Genomic DNA, 16,388 nt, shown 5'->3' with positions numbered 1-16,388 from the left:
ATGTAAGCTGGGCGGAGTACATCAGGGTATATGTAAGCTGTGAGGAATACATCAGGGTAAATGTAAGCTGGGCGGAGTACATCAGGGTATATGTAAGCTGGGCGGAGTACATCAGGGTATATGTAAGCTGGGCGGAGTTCATCAGGGTATATGTTAGCTGGGCGGAGTGCATCAGGGTATATGTAAACTGTGCGGAGTACATCAGGGTATATGTAAGCTATGTGGAGTACATCAGGGTATATGTAAGCTGGGCGGAGTGCAACATGTCATAATAGGATGATGTAATAATGGGGAAAATGAATAATAAAATAATCCATGGATAGTGACGTACGCTTTGAACCAATCCTTTATGCACAGGCCGGATTATTGGGTGCAGGAGTCGCACTTCTAAAGGGTGTCCATGGTACTGTACAAAACATCCGCACTCCAGCGTTGCCTAATCTTTGACTTCTTCACTAGCCCCATATGTAGCACAGCCCCCAAAATTTCATAGTTTCCGCTGCATTTACAGGGTCTACCAGTCTGGGCCGCAAATGATGACGTGGGGTTTTAGGTGAAGAACTGCTCCATATATAAATTAGTCTGGGCCGTCGTTTTGCATTATTGCGTTCCAAGAGTCATAACTTTTTATTTTTCCTTTGACGAGCTATGTGAGTGCTTGATTTTCATGGGACGAGCATGTATCATTTTGGGGAACATGTGATAATTTGATCCGTTTTTATTCCATTTTTTCTGAGGTGAGGAGAACAAAAAACAGAAATTCTTTCACTATTTTTTTTATAATTTTTTACTGGCGTTCTCTGTGCAGTATAAACAACATGTTTACTTTATTCTGCGGTTCGATACGATTATGGCAACACCTAATTTATATAGTTTTTATACGTTTTACTACTTTTACAAAATAAAAACACTTTTTTCTAAATAAAATGTTTTAGTGTCACCATGTACTGAGAGCCATAACTTTTTTATTTTTTTGTCGACGGAGCTTTGTGAGGGCTTGTTTTTTGCGTGACACACTGTAGTTTTTATTGGTACCATGTTTGGCTACGCGTGACTTTTTGATCACTTTTTATTCCATTTTTTTGGAAACAACGTGACCAAAAAAGGAAATTCTGCCATTGTTTTTTATGGTATTTTTTTTACGGTGTTTACCGTGCGGGATAAATAATATGATATTTGTTTAGGTCAGGCCAATACGAACGCGGCGATACTTATTATGTCTAGTTTTTGTCTTTTTTTTCATTTTTTTTCTAATTATAAAGGACTTGATTAGGGAAACAGGGCGATTATTGTTTTTATTACGTAAAACTTTTATTTATTTATTTATCTAAAACTTTTTTTTTACTTTTTTTCACTTTTTATTTTACACATACTAGGAGACTGGAAGATCTGATCTTCTGATCCCCTGTACAATACACTGCACTACTTCTGTATGTACTTGTGTAGTGCAGTGTATTGTAAGGGTATGTGCACACACACTAAATACGTCCGTAATTGACGGACGTATTTTGGCCGCAAGTACCGGACCGAACACAGTGCAGGGAGCCGGGCTCCTAGCATCATAGTGATGTACGACGCTAGGAGTCCCTGCCTCGCTGCAGGACAACTGTCCCGTACTGTAATCGTTTTCAGTACGGGACAGTTGTCCTGCAGCGAGGCAGGGACTCCTAGCATCGTACATAAGTATGATGCTAGGAGCCCGGCTCCCTGCACTGTGTTCGGTCCGGTACTTGCGGCCGAAATACGTCTGTCAATTACGGACGTAATTAGTGTGTGTGCACATACCCTAACTGTAACTTTACAACTGACAGTTGAGCCTATTACATCCTGCCTTGGGCAGGACCTAATAGGCTCCCGTACCTGGCAACCAGGAAGCCGTTGCTAGGCTTCCTGGTTGCCATTGCAACCATCAGAACTCCGCTATTTTTCGCGGGTGGGGCAATGGGGTGCAGAGGGAGCCCCCTCCCTCTGTATCAATCACTTAAATGCCGCTGTATATTACAGCCGACATCCGATGAATATGGAGCGAGCACAGCTCCTGTGCCCGCTTCATCCTCAGGGCGTTACTATACGCCCATTTTCGGGAAGGGGTTAATAAAGATAGTGTTTTGTTTTTTTACACTGCTTTCTCTGATCTCCTCATGGATCTCACAGTAATGAGGAGATCAGAGAAAGTGACAGGAGCTTTCTCCTGCAGACGACGTCACAGACGGCTGTGATTGGTCAGTCTTCAGAGACTGACCAATCACAGCAATCGCCGGCATTGGGGACTGCTAATTGGTCTCCAGGCCGGTAGCAGAGACGGTTAGCTGTCAATGACAGCTGCCGCTGCTGTTATATCACTATGTGATTTCACATAGTGACAGTTTATTCCTTCTCCGCAATAGTACGGCGAAGGTACGCTGCAATAAGCGGCCAGCGACGTACTATTGCGGCGAAGGTACGCAAGGGGTTAAAAATAGGCACACACACACACGTAGCATAGACACTGCAGATTTTCCACTATGGATTTAATTGCAGAAAATCCGCAGCATAGTACGGTAGCAGCAGAGTGGATCAGATTTGAACAAATCTTATCCACACACGACGGATAAATCAGCTGAAAAAATTTCAATAAATTGACTTGCAGTGCATTTTTTTAAAATCCACAGCATGTGAATTTATGCTTTAGAATCGCTGCTCTTCTGTTGCGTGTTTTCTATTGAATTCAATGGGAGGTAAACATTTGTACCAAATAGGCTAATGTTGCAAATAAAGCTGTGATTCTGCTGCTAAAATCGCAAATTCAAAAAAAGAAGAGGAAGCTATTTTTGCTTGAAAAAAAGGTTCATATTTACCCCCGGCTGTTGTCAAAGCAACGCGATCCTCTGTTCGTTCTGAGCGTAGCCCAGCCTCCTGGGATGCCGTTTAAACCCATGTGACCGCTGCAGCCAATCAAACACTGCTGCACTCACATGGACCTCATCGTTATCCCATTAGGCTTGTCAGTACTCAAAGCAGAGGGACGCTTTGCAATGGCAACGCTCAGGCGGTGAGTATAAACTTTTTTTCCTGCAGTATTTCCGCAGTGGAGATTCCACCCAAAAATCGGCATCATCATTTGATGCGGTTTTTCAGGCGGAATTCCCTGCAGTTTCCAGGATGGATACGCTGTGTACTTTTACACAGCATATCCATCTGTTTGTCTCTACCGTTACCTAAATAATTTGTATCTTTTGCTAATCTTTGCTTCATTTTTATACATGTACAAATTGTTTTTCTATAACTGTGCTGAGTGTGCAGCCTTTTCTTGCTGTGAAGTGTTCTCTGACCAATCAGCTGTCTTCTTTTGTTGCACCGCTCCTCTATCACATAATGATTCTCACACACGGGCAGACCAATCTCTCAATGGTCAGAACTATTGCCTTGCAACACTGGGGTTCTGGGTTCAAATCCATCCAAGGACAAGATCTGCCAATTTTGTTTTCCTCATGTTTGCATGGGAATTCTTCAGGTTCTCCGATTTCCTACCAGACTCCAAAACATACTGATGGGCTAATTGACTTCCTATAAAACGAGCCCTGGTATATTTGAGCTAGGGAAATTAGATTAGGTACTGGAACTAATGTGAATGGTGACAATCTCTGTACAACACTGCAGAATATGTTGGCTCTATATAAGGAACAGAAAACAAATTAAAGCTGCAAAATTATATCCTTATTTACCTCTATTTGTCTCTAATCATTTGCAGCAAGGAAATTAGAACTAAATGCTACTGGAAGGTAAGGAAAATGTCATTTTTCCCTAATAACATATTAGAAAATGTTATGCACTACTGATTTATTTAAAAATGATCACGGCAAGTTTGCTTTAAGAGATAGGCAACACTCATTGAATAAAAATGTAATTTGAGTGTTTCAGTAAAATTCAGCAAAAATTTAGTTTAAAAACACCATACTTCCATTAAGGCCTTGTGCACACTTCCATCACCGTTTTCACGGCCGTTTTTGACGGATCCGTGTGCCCGTTTTAGCGGCCGTGTGATTTCCGTGTGCACTCCCGTGTTAACTCCGTGTTTCCATTCCCGAGCGCCGAGCATGGTACTGTCCAGGGTGCTAAAATAGCATGGTTGTTCAGCGCTAGTCACTGTACAGGGTCCTGAAAGAGTTAATGGGCTGCACTGATCGGCGGTAACTCTTTCATCAGCCTGGACAGTGACTAGAGCTGAAGAACCATGCTCTTTCAGCACCCTGGACAGTACCATGCTCGGCGCTCGGAAAATAAAATTGTAATGAAATAAAAAAAAATAATAAGTTCATACTTACTTTCCTCCTGTCCGACCTCCAGGGATGACGTTTTATCCCATGTCACCTCTGCAGCCAATCACAGCTGTAGTGGCGGTCACGCAAGTCTGGATGACATCAGAAAGCCGGCCTCCAGGGATGATGCTTCATCCCATGTGACCGCCTCTGCAGCCAATCACAGGCTGCAGCGGCCTCTGCAGCCAATCACAGGCTGCCGCGTCATACAGGAAGGCTGGACTGGAGGAATAAGAGGGACTCGTCACCAAGACAACGACTGGGGTACGTATGAACTGCTTTTTATTTTATTTTTAAACTGCAGCGTCTTCTCTCTATCAGTGATTAATAGAGACAAGTGGCTGCCGATTAGTGTAACATATCTGTAATGTACTTCTGCCCGCCCGGCCGTTGCTAGGCAACGGCTCCATCACACACGGACGGCACACGGATGCCTTCCATGTGCCTTCAGTTTTTTTGACAGCCCCATTGACTTGCATGTGCCTCACGGTCACGGAATCTCGGACCAAAGTAGGACATGCTCTACTTTTGATCGGAACGGAGCAACAGGACCGTCAAAAAAAGTGTGCATGGCCCCATTGAAATGAATGGGTCAGGGTGCTAGCCGTCAGAAAAACGGCTAGCACCCTGATGGAAAAGACTGAAGTGGGCATGAGGCCTTATATTGGACTGTTCTGTTTTGAGAAGCATAAATGTATAGTGTGTTTAATCAACATAAAATTAGGGATTTATTCTACTTACTTCACACTGCAGGCAGGCAAGACATCGCTGCACGCATACTGTTCAAAGTCAATAAATTTACATGTGCAATATACCAGTACTGCTGGGTGGTCCACTGATATTGATTGTCAAATTCCAGGCAGCACTACAAGTGAGCACCATTAACTACACTTGTCAGGTGTGGGACCTCAGAATTTTACGAGCTTCCAGCGTGATTATGTAGTCTTACTGGCTAATCAAAATTTCTGACAGTGTAAATTTATTCAACACACACTGTAAACTTCAAAAACAGCCTTCCTTCAGGCACATGCATTATACATATCTGCAAGTTCTAGTGCAGAGGTAGCGGAAGTTCTTCCAGTCTTTGGAAGGCTAGTCCAATTCTTCCACTACAGTTCTAATAGGCTGATGGCAGGTCTGGGGTTCAGGTCCAAAGAAATCACATACATAGACTACTACTGCTCCATATACACTCGAAACCAATGTGTTTTTTTTTTACTATAATTACTAGATCTAATATTAGTAGAGAATGTGTTAGTGTTTCTAAAGGCAGGAAGTCTACATTTACCTAATATTTATAAATTTTACATATATATCTATAGTACATATGTTTGTAATTTATAGAGTGCAGTACCTTTTGCATCAATGTTCCTTTATGAACCACAATTTTAGGCAGATAATTTGATTCCTTTGCGAGCAACACTTGTGAAGGGAGCGTCCAAATGGAAGGTACAAATGTAAATGGGCTTGTTCCACTATCAATGGGAGAAGCCTAGTGATGAGTAAAGAGAATAATCTTGGTCTTATATTATTATAATGACATATTTATGAATACAAGATATAACCTAAGAAAATGTTCACACTGGCTAATTGGTTGCAAATGCCAAAAATACATTTTAATAAGTATATGTAACGTTTGTAAACCACCAGATTATTGTGCTCTGTTGACACTGAGATGCAATATACCTTCAATTAGAAACTTCTATCTAACAGGTGATGACACTTTGTCAATAATAACTTTGTCTTTCATTTATTTTAGAATACTCTTTTAAGGAGAAAAGGCTAGCCATAATGAGGTTTTCCATAGTTTTATGCTTTTTTTTATAATTCGTTTTCACAGAATTTGTCACATGTAACTAGCACTTACAATTTTAAATGTTACATCAATATACAGCGCAATTATATGCATGTTGCTACCTCAGCCTCAGAAATTTCCCACTTAGCACTTTCATCATTGTTTATGTTAGAGATGAGGGGAGTCGTTCGGTAGAACCGAGGTTCGACCTGAAACTTTCAAAATTGTTGTTTTTATCCATTACTAAGGTGGGGCTTAGTGTAAGCCGCTTAGGTTTAGCTGATAAAAACCTTAACCTAACCCCCCTTTATTACCCCGGTACCCACCGCCACCATGGCAGTGGCGTAACCACTGCTGTAGCAGCCATAGCGGCTGCTAAGGAGCCCATGGCATGAGCGGCCTCCCCATGCTGGTGGCTCCACTAACAGTTGCTAAGGCTGCTACAGCAATAGCAATGCCACATTCAATAGTATCTGCATCCTTAGGACGCAGATACTAATGAACTCTATAGCAGAGCAAGGAGGTATCTCCCTGCTCTGCCATAGGCTACGTCACGTTCGGTTGCAGCCAATCAGACGCAGGATCCCTGCGCAGCCCAGCGTGATGATGTCACTGGATCATGCTGGCCAACACAAGGATCCCGGTCGGCGTTGTTGAACAGCTTAGTTCGTCCTGGGAACAAGGAGGGGCAGTAAAGCACTGTCTATATTGGGGCTGTATAGCACTGTCTACAGGGGGGGGGTTGTATAGTACTGTCTAAAGGGGGGGCTTTATAGCAGTGTCTACAAGGGGGGCTGTATAGCACTGTCTACAGGGGGATGTATGGCACAATCTACAGGGGGGCACTATCTACCAAGGGGGGCTGTGTGTAACACCCAGGGGAAGGGGGCCCAGTCAAAAGTTTGCTATGGCCCCCAGTGTTTCCCCGTTACACCAATGCACCATGGGTACTGTGAAGAGCCAGGTACAATCCAGTACCTCACCATCTATCGATGGTCCAGCACCGAGACGGCCGCAAGCTGTTATCATTAGGCTGGGAATGCCGAAAAACGGTGTGCCTTCCCATCCTGGTAATGATAGCCTGCTGCTGTCTTATTTTATGTGGCTGGTTATGAAAAAGGGGATATCCCACTGTCAAAATTTGTTTTTTATTTTTAAAAAAGCTGTATTTGACGCACGGAGCACCAAAGATGTCCCTAAATTGTGGCGCATCTCGGGGATCCATGCGCCAGATTGCACGGCCCTTTCTGTAATGATGGCGTCCCTACACTCCGGGGTTATACGCGGTCATTGGCCGACTTTTGAAAGTCGGTCAAAGATGGTGGGTAACCCCGCTAAAATTCAATGTAACCCTGCTTAAATGTTAAGAATCAGTATTAGGAAACCTCAGGGTTTCCTAATACTATTGTTTCAGTCCAAATAAGCTTAAGCCCAAACAAAATGGAACTTGAGAGTTTCGCTCATCACTAGTTTTGGGGATGTATTTTCACAGTGTTCACTGTGCTTTACAAATAATATTTTAACTTTATTTTGTGGGACGTTACAAGTAAGGAAGGCCAAATGAATCAAACTTTTTTTATGTTTTACTACTTTTAACACTGTTTAATTTTTCACGAAATGATTTCGCCACATTCCAAGATATTTTTTTCAACATTAGATTTTATTGAAACATTTTCAAAGAATAGTAAATTCAAAATGTACAGATGTAGCCATCTTTAACTTGACTCTGATAACTTGCTGCAGCGTGATATCAGACAACAAAAGCCATTGAAAAGTCATTGAAAAAGGGAAACATTTCTACACATAGGAGCTAATATTTTTTTGTTCTAGGAAATTATCTAAGCCTTTTTTTAAAGCCCTCTACTGTCCCTGCTGTGACCAGCTCCTGCGGTAGACTATTCCATAGATTCACAGTTCTCACAGTAAAGAACGCTTGTTGCAGATTGGACCTTCTTTTCTTCAGACGGAGGGAGTGCCCCCTTGTTTTTTGAGGGGGTTTTACATGGAACAGGATTTCACCATATTTTTTGTATGTGCCATTCATATATTTATATAAGTTAATCATGTGCCCCCCTTAGTCGTCTCTTTTCAAGGCTAAATAGGTTTAATTATTTTAATCTTTCCTCACAACTTAGATTCTCCATGCCCCTTAATAGCTTCGTTGCTCTTCTTTGTATTTTTTCCAACTCCAGGGAATCCATTCTATGAACTGGAGCCCAGAACTGAACTGCATATTCTAGATGAGGCCGCACTAATGCTTTGTAAAGTGGTAATATTATATCCCTGTCCCACGAGTCCATGCCTCTTTTAATACACAACAATATCTTGCTGGCCTTAGAAGCAGCTGATTGACATTGCATGCTGTTATTTAGTTTATGATCTACACGTACACCCAGATCCTTCTCAACAAGTGACTCCCCCAGTGTAGCTCCCCCTAGGACATATCATGCATGCAGATTGTTGGTACCCAGAGTAGTAGTAAAAACAAACTAACACATACATTCAAATCAGCATTTGTCATTAATACATTAAAGGAATACAATTATCCTTAGAAATGTTGGAACAATAAGATTATGTAATATGTTCGAAGAATTGATGGAAATTGTTTGAGATCCATAGAGTGTAATGTCAAAGCTGGCTGAGGATTAATAGGGGTTCCACATAGTTTAGAGAGGAACTAGAATACTTGTTTCCAAAGTTCTGAAACTAATTCACGCTCCCATCATAAGTGGTATTAAGTGCTGGTAGTGCAGTTACATCTCCAACAGAGTTAAGATAGACGGGCAAAGACTTTACCTAATTTTAGAGGTGTAAAGCACCAGTTTTACATAATCGTACAAGCATTTTACAGGTGATTGGTACATTAAGACGCTTTTGAAACAGCAGAGAACGCTTTTTACCAATGTTCATATGATTCTAATGGATTACAAAAAAAAAAGTTTTCAGCGGTTGATAACTCTAGATATTCCCCTGCTATTGGCCTGCAAAGAGGTCACGATTCATTTAGTTTGGTTGGAATGAAAGTGTTGGGGGGGCTATTGTGGAGCAGATGTCTAATCTCTAGGAATTTCAGGAGATTATGTCTAGGGATTTGGAATTGGTCAGTTAGATGTGAGAATGACTTGAAAGATTGGTCAGTTGGTCAACCCCTTCACGACTGCCATACGGCTATATACGTTCTAACTGCCAATGCCCCATGCAGTTAGCACATGTATAGACGTCGGCAGTCTGGAATGGGTTTAATGAGTGCAGTGCTGCTTCAGTGTGAGCAGCACTGCACTCTGATGTGTGACGGGGCTTTGAGAGTCCCGGAATACACCCCCCCCTGTAGATCGTGCCACCCCCAACTGCCGCAAAACCCTCTGTAAATAGCGCCACCTAAACTTCCTCCAGCATCGGAAACCCTGGCCAGCGCTCTGGCCGGGAATTCCGCTCCTAGAGTCAGTTCAGGTGGCGCTATTTACAGTGGGAGGTGCGATGCTATCTACAGCGGAGGGTTGTTATCTAGATTGCTCTGTGTCGGGAATTCTGCTACTGGAGAAGCCCCTGGTGTCACTATCCATATATGGAAAGTGAGGTCAGGGGCTACTCCTGGAGCGGAATCCCCGCTCTGGCAGGGGATTCCGCTCTTAGAGTAAACCCCTAATGTCACCGTCCATATATACATAGAGACATCAGGGGCTACCTGTAGGAGCGGAATCTTCGGCCAGAGGGATTCCGCTCTTACAGGGAGCTATTTACAGGAAGGGGGTGCCATTTACTGGGGGGATGGCACTATCTGCAGCGGAAATATTGCTAAATACAAGGAGGCTGTTGCTATCTACAGGGGGTAACGCTATTTACAGGGGGTGTGGTGCTATCTACAGGGGGGTGCTATATACAGGGGGTGTGGCACAATCTACATGGGTACTGTGGCATCATATTCACACTCTACATGGGACACTGTGGCGCTATCTACATGGGCACTGTGTGTGGCACTAAGTGGGCATTATCTACAGGGAGATCTGTGGCACTATGTGGGCACTGTGGCACTATTTACAGTGGCCACTATCTGTGTGGGCACTGGCACTACTTATGTGGGCAATGTGGCACTATCTACAATGGTATTGTGTCACTCTACATGGGCACTGTGGTGTTTTCAGGGGGTTGGGACAAAAAGCCCTAACAAATAAAATTCACCCATTTTTTTGGGCAAATGCCGGTTAAAAACGGTCAGACGGCCGGGAAATGGATTCAAATTTTGGACACATTGATGCAAAACAGCCATGAAAAACTGACAGTTGATTCATCGTTGACTGACATTTTTTTCACGGTCGTGTGTATATAGCGCTCTTCACTCTCCCCTCACAGCGATCCAGGGTGACAGAAAGAGAAGAGGACTAATTGTTACAGAGCTCTACAGTGTATATATGAAGATAGATAGATAGATAGATAGATAGATAGATAGATAGATAGATAGATAGATAGATAGATAGATAGATAGATAGATAGATAGATAGATAGATAGATAGATAGATAGATAGATAGATAGATGATAGTTATGAGATAGATAGATAGATAGATAGATAGATAGATAGATAGATAGATAGATAGATAGATAGATAGATAGATAGATAGATAGATAGATAGATAGATAGATAGATAGATAGATAATAATTACAAAATGTTTTTTCTTTAATTTTTAGTGATTTGTCTGCTCATAATAAAAATTAAAAACACTGAATTAATTAAACTAATCTAGAAAATGAAAGCCTCATAAGTCTTGTAATCAACAAAGTAAAAATATATGTGATATTTAAAGTGGTTCCACAGATATTATCGTTTAAAGAAGTGCATATCAAAAATGGAAAATTTGACCTAGACACAGGGGCATCAATGACCCTTGGTCATGAAAGGGTTAATGATAGTTATATTTAATTATTTCCAAGTTATTAATTGCTACTTCCGCAATATCTGTAGAGGAATCATAAACATTTTATTTAATGGTACGTATCTTTTTAGAGACGATATTCCAAACTTGGGAAATAGATTGAAGAGTGGATAATGTTATGTAGAAGCCATTTTTAAAAAAGTTTGGGCCTCCAGATGTACAGTAGATCTGTGGGATCTTTACTTAGATAAAAAAATCTATAATTTTGAGGTATCTTTTAATCATAGCGAACAAAGTTGTTCTATTATTGTAGTCCTATAATATTGTAACATAGAGGAAAGAGTTCAGACCACCATGAGCTTGGGGAACAAAAAGTATATCTGTTTTAAGTCACGTTTTTTTTTTAACCTAAATAAAGAATTTTTAAAAATTTAATTAAATCTTTTTGAGAAAATAATTAGAAAGAAATATGGAAACATTACGAAAGAGGTATACATGTTTGGGAAGCACAATCATTTTAACTGTTGAAATATCATGAATTTAAAAAATTATTTATGTCAGAAATTAAGACCTAAATTGAGAATTTAGTACTGTGATAAGTTGACTTTGTAGTAAAAGCTTCACTTATTATCTCAGTGACTGCTTTCTAGAGATGCAAAAGGGTTAGCTAGTCAGTTCCATAATAACATCATTAGCGAAGAGGTCAATGCAATGTTCGTAAATGCCTATTTTGATTCTTGAGATTAGATTTGATGCTCTGATGTATTCAGTAAATGTCTCCATTATGAATGCAACAACTAAAAAAAAAGGTAACATAGGGCAACCTTAACCGGTGACATTATTAATAAAGAAAGATTTTGACAGATAGTCTGATGAGTGCACCAAAAGAATTTGGGTTTAAAAATAGAGCCATGTCAGCCGATAAATATGCGTCATGGAATCAAAATGTTCAAAGGACTCATTTTATAAATTTCCTGTCGTACTGGGTCGAAGGTCATTTCTGCTTCTAAAGAGAGCAACAGAGAAGGAGTTTGAGTAGTACCTGCAGCTTCTATTAAATTAACAATACATCTGATAACGTCTAAAGTTTGTCACTTTTGAATAAATCCTACCTAATTATTTTTTATTAAGCTTATTAACCAAATATTAATAAAATATTAACCAAATTTAGAATATAATTTTCGGTCTGTGTTAAGGAGAGATAAAGGTTTAAAATTTGCAGGAAGATCAGGGAATTTTCCTCGTTTGGGCAAAGCATGATGCATTTCCGATGGTATGGTATTATTTTGTATAATTTGGTTGAAGGATTTTTAGCAGAAAGGGAGCAACTATATGAGCAAATTTCTTGTAATACTTGCTTGGCCGACCATCTGAGCCTGGAGATTTATTCGATTTTAGATATGCCTTGGTATTGATTATTCCGTTAATAGATATCTCTTTGTTTAGCACTTCCAGTACTAAGCCATTGTTTGCTTTTTAATTTTCGTTATTAACTCCTTCCATGAGCCAAAAGATTTAATTTTTTCATCAATAGAGTGTGAGGGCTTATTTTTTGTGGGAACAGGTGTAGTTTCTATTAGCACCATTTAAAGTATCATATAATGTACTGGGAAACTGAAAAAAAGTTATTTGCAGGCTGAAATTGGAAAAACTGTGATTCCTCCAATGTTTTATGGCTTTCGTTTTTACGGCTTTTACTGTACAGTAAAAACGACAACTTAACTTTTTTCTGCTCAATACGATTATGGTGATACCAAATTTATATAGTTTTTTTTAGATTTTTCTACTTTTACAAAGAAAAAAGTATCTGTTGACATAAAAAATATTTTTGTTTCACCACATTCTGAGACATAACTTTTTTATTTTTTCGTTGATTAAGCGGTGTGAGGGTTTATCTTTTCCGGGACGAGCTGTAGTTTTTATTGGTACCATTTTTTGATACATACAACTTTTTATCACTTTCTATTAATTTTTGACGGTTTCAATTTTTCATTTTTTTATGGTGCTCAATGTGCGAGTTAAATAATGGTATATTGTAATACCTCAGACTTTTACAGATGCAGCGATACCAATTTTGTTTATTCTTTTATTTACTACATTACTTTAGAGAGAAAAATGGGAAAAGGGGTGTATTTTAACTTTTAATATTTTTTTTTCAAAACTAATAAGTTTATTTAATTTGTTTTAAACATTTTATTAGTCCCCATAGGGGACTTGAACCTGCGATCGTTAGATCGATGGTACAATACATTGCTATACTAATATATTGCAGTATATTGTCATTTTTACAGGCCTCTATTAAGCCCTGCCAGAGGCACGGCTTAACAGAGGCAGAGGGAAGGCAGACCTCGGGGCGTTCAATAAGCCCCTGGGCTGCCATGGCAACCATCAACACCCCGCGATCGCGTCACGGGGGGGGGGAGATGCGCTGTCCGAGGGGGGCACCACCTCTTTTTAATTCCTCAGATGCTGTGGTCGCGATTGACTGTAACATTTGAGGGATTAAAAAGTTAGGAACAGCATGATCGCCATTCCTGGCTGTTAGTCCTTGGTGTCAGCTGTAATACACAGCTGACACCCGCAGCGTATGGAGCGGGCTCAGCGCGTGAGCTCGCTCCATACATCACCCCCCCGCACCAGGGCCTGCCATTACGTCTTGGTGTGTGAAGGGGTTTTTGAGTGTTGAATAAGTGTTTATTTAAAAATTTACTAATGATTTCTGAATTGGGGTGAAGAATATTGGCATGTGATTTTAGAAAATGTAGCGAGCTGTAATAGTTCGCAAATCCATCAAAGATTTTTTGTGGATTTATTATTTTATTTCTTCATATATATGAAATCCTTGATTTAGAGTTTTTGGCTTTAATTTTATTAACCAAGAGTTTTGAGGCTTTATTTCCCTGTCAATAGTTGTTAAGTTTAGATTTGTGAAGGTATAGTTCATAATCATTTTGCATACAAATTTTGCATTTTGTAAAGTTGGAAGCGCTCTTAAATTTTTGTCTTCTATTTGCCTCATTTTGGACAACAGTTCATGTATTTTAGCTGATCTGATATTTTTTTTTCTCAGTTACAGCTTATTTGATTAATATGACCTCTTTTAATAGCCTTATTTGCACACCAGATGGAGGTATCAGAGGTTTCACCATTATCATTGAGAAGTAATCTAATATTTTTATAATTTGATCGACATAATTATTTTTTTTTAATAGGCAATTATTACATTTCCATGAGGCTGTAGACAATTGACTGTGTGCTTCCTTTATGGATAAGAAAATTGGGGCATGGCCTGACCATGTAATTACATTTAAGGAAGTTGAAGCCAATTTTTCTAGCAGCCATTTATCTACCAATATTAAATCTATGTGTGAGTACACTTTGTGGGGGCTTGACAAAAATGAATAATCTTGTTCATTAGAATGGTATATTCTTACTGCATCATATATACCTTTTTAATAAAAATGTATTCTTGGAGATTCGGACCTTTTGGAGGAATTGGTCTGAGAACATATTGAAGTTGCAACAAATGATTAACTGGTTGATGACACATGACCTGTATGCTCGTCATGAGTGGCAGGACGTTCCTGCATCATGACAAACATGCTCGTCAAGTGTGCCCGTGTAATCAGGAGCGGGGCAAGGGCTGTAATACACAGCCGCAGCCCGCTCTAAAAGGAGGAGATCAGCGAAACCGTTGATCTCTGCCGTTAACCCCTTGAATGCCTCAATCAAAGCTTATCGTGGTATTCAAATGGAAAGAAAAAGGAGGGAACCACCTTTGATCACATCACAGAGAATTCCTGTGATGCGATCGAGAAACGTACCTTTTATAGGCAGACAGTCAAGGATCCATATTTCCTGTTGTTAGGGCACACTTGGTTATGCCCTAACAATTGCCTGTGTACAATCAGTATACAGGATAATGTACTGGCATATAGATATATGCCCGTACATTATAGTTAAAATGTAAAAATTCCCCTATGGGTTAGAAAAAAAAAAGTTAAATTAATAAAGAAAAAATAATGTTAAATAAAAAAAAATCTGTAAAACAAAATACATAAAAGTGAAAAATTTTACCAATAAATAAATTGAATATAAGTCCCAAAATATAAAGTATTATACACATATTTGGTATCTTCATGAACTTAACAAAATTAACAACAAATTTATGGCATCATTTATGATCATTAGTTTATGCTGTAAAAAAAAAAAAAAAAAGCAGTAAAACTGCAGTGGAATCGCTGTTTTTCTGCATTTTTGACAAAATAAAAATGTATATAAATTAAAAGATAATATAAATGTGCCAAAAAATGGCACCTACATAAAGTATAACTCGTCCTGCAAAATCAAAGTTTCATACAGCTACGTCGAACTAGGAATAAAAAAAGTTAGGATGCAAAGAGGAAAAAAATCAAGAAATTGTTCTGGTCCTTAAAGGGTTAAAAAAAACAACTTGTTTTATAGACATTGTTTGGTCTCATACTGCTCTTATAAATTTAATTTGGCGTGTGCTGGGTGCATATAAAGAGACAATTGTATATGGGATGTTGTTAATTAAACAAATCACTATAATATATCTGCCATCAATACCTGTAACTATTTTGAGACATTGAAATGCTAATGAGTTTTTGAATGCTATAAGAACTCCTTTTTTTTATAGATGGCCTAAGCATAAAATATGTGATTGAAATGTGTATATTTAATCCTAATGGAATTAGGTTTATTTAGGTGGGTATCTTGTGGAAACAATAACCTCATTCCAGAAAAGGGATCTTTGAAAAGGGACTATTCAGGCCCTTGACATTAATAGAACTACTTTTTATAACCATGATGAGTTGTGTATGGTGGCTCCAAATATGTTATGGTGGTCATACATACCTCACAAATACACCTGTAAAACTTATAGCTTGACATTCGTAGTATAGCCAGTAGAATATAGAAATCCATACTGAAATAAATCACAGTAAATAAAAAACACTGTATCTTGAATGATAGTGAAATCTATGTATCAGTCCTGGTTCAAAGTGAACCTTTTTTAAGGTATCTTGAGTCCTTCATATTAAACACCTTTAGGGGGGCAAACACGGATTAAGGAAAAAGGTAAGAACATGTGAACCGTGACCCTGTATCCATCACAGATAAAAGAATGGCTCTTGTTAAAATTGTGACATAAAAATGCTTATAGGGGAAGCATTCAAAAAAACCTTAGTAGTGCAACTTCTCGTTGCCCATTATTATGATGGGTAAGACCTGGAGTATCTATGTTGATCTTCCTTTAAAGTCAAAACAAGACAGAAAGGAATCTTGTGGCCCTGCCAGAGGGAAATTCAGATTTTAGCCTTGGGCGATTTTTCAGAAACCATATTTGCCCATTCCTGGGTTAGAGATTTGACACTGTAGACCACCAACTCCTACTTAACATGCT

General features: G+C 39.4%; 1 protein-coding gene across 1 annotated transcript in view; it reads right to left on the bottom strand.

The window, feature by feature from the left end:
* MLIP (muscular LMNA interacting protein) overlaps positions 1 to 15,910 on the bottom strand; it is a 46,317-nt gene extending 30,407 nt beyond the window's left edge. The window contains exons 1-2 of the mRNA XM_075863679.1: positions 15,842 to 15,910; positions 5,653 to 5,790 (exon numbers count right to left, since the gene is read on the bottom strand). Coding sequence (XP_075719794.1) covers positions 5,653 to 5,790; positions 15,842 to 15,910 — 207 coding nt within the window. The remainder of the gene's footprint in view (positions 1 to 5,652; positions 5,791 to 15,841) is intronic.
* Between the last annotated feature and the right edge of the window lie 478 nt (positions 15,911 to 16,388).

Source organism: Rhinoderma darwinii, chromosome 4 (assembly GCF_050947455.1).
Source record: "Rhinoderma darwinii isolate aRhiDar2 chromosome 4, aRhiDar2.hap1, whole genome shotgun sequence".
Taxonomy (NCBI): domain Eukaryota; kingdom Metazoa; phylum Chordata; class Amphibia; order Anura; family Rhinodermatidae; genus Rhinoderma; species Rhinoderma darwinii.
The sequence above is the reverse complement of the archived record's forward strand: the minus strand, read 5'-3'. Positions and strand labels throughout refer to the sequence as shown.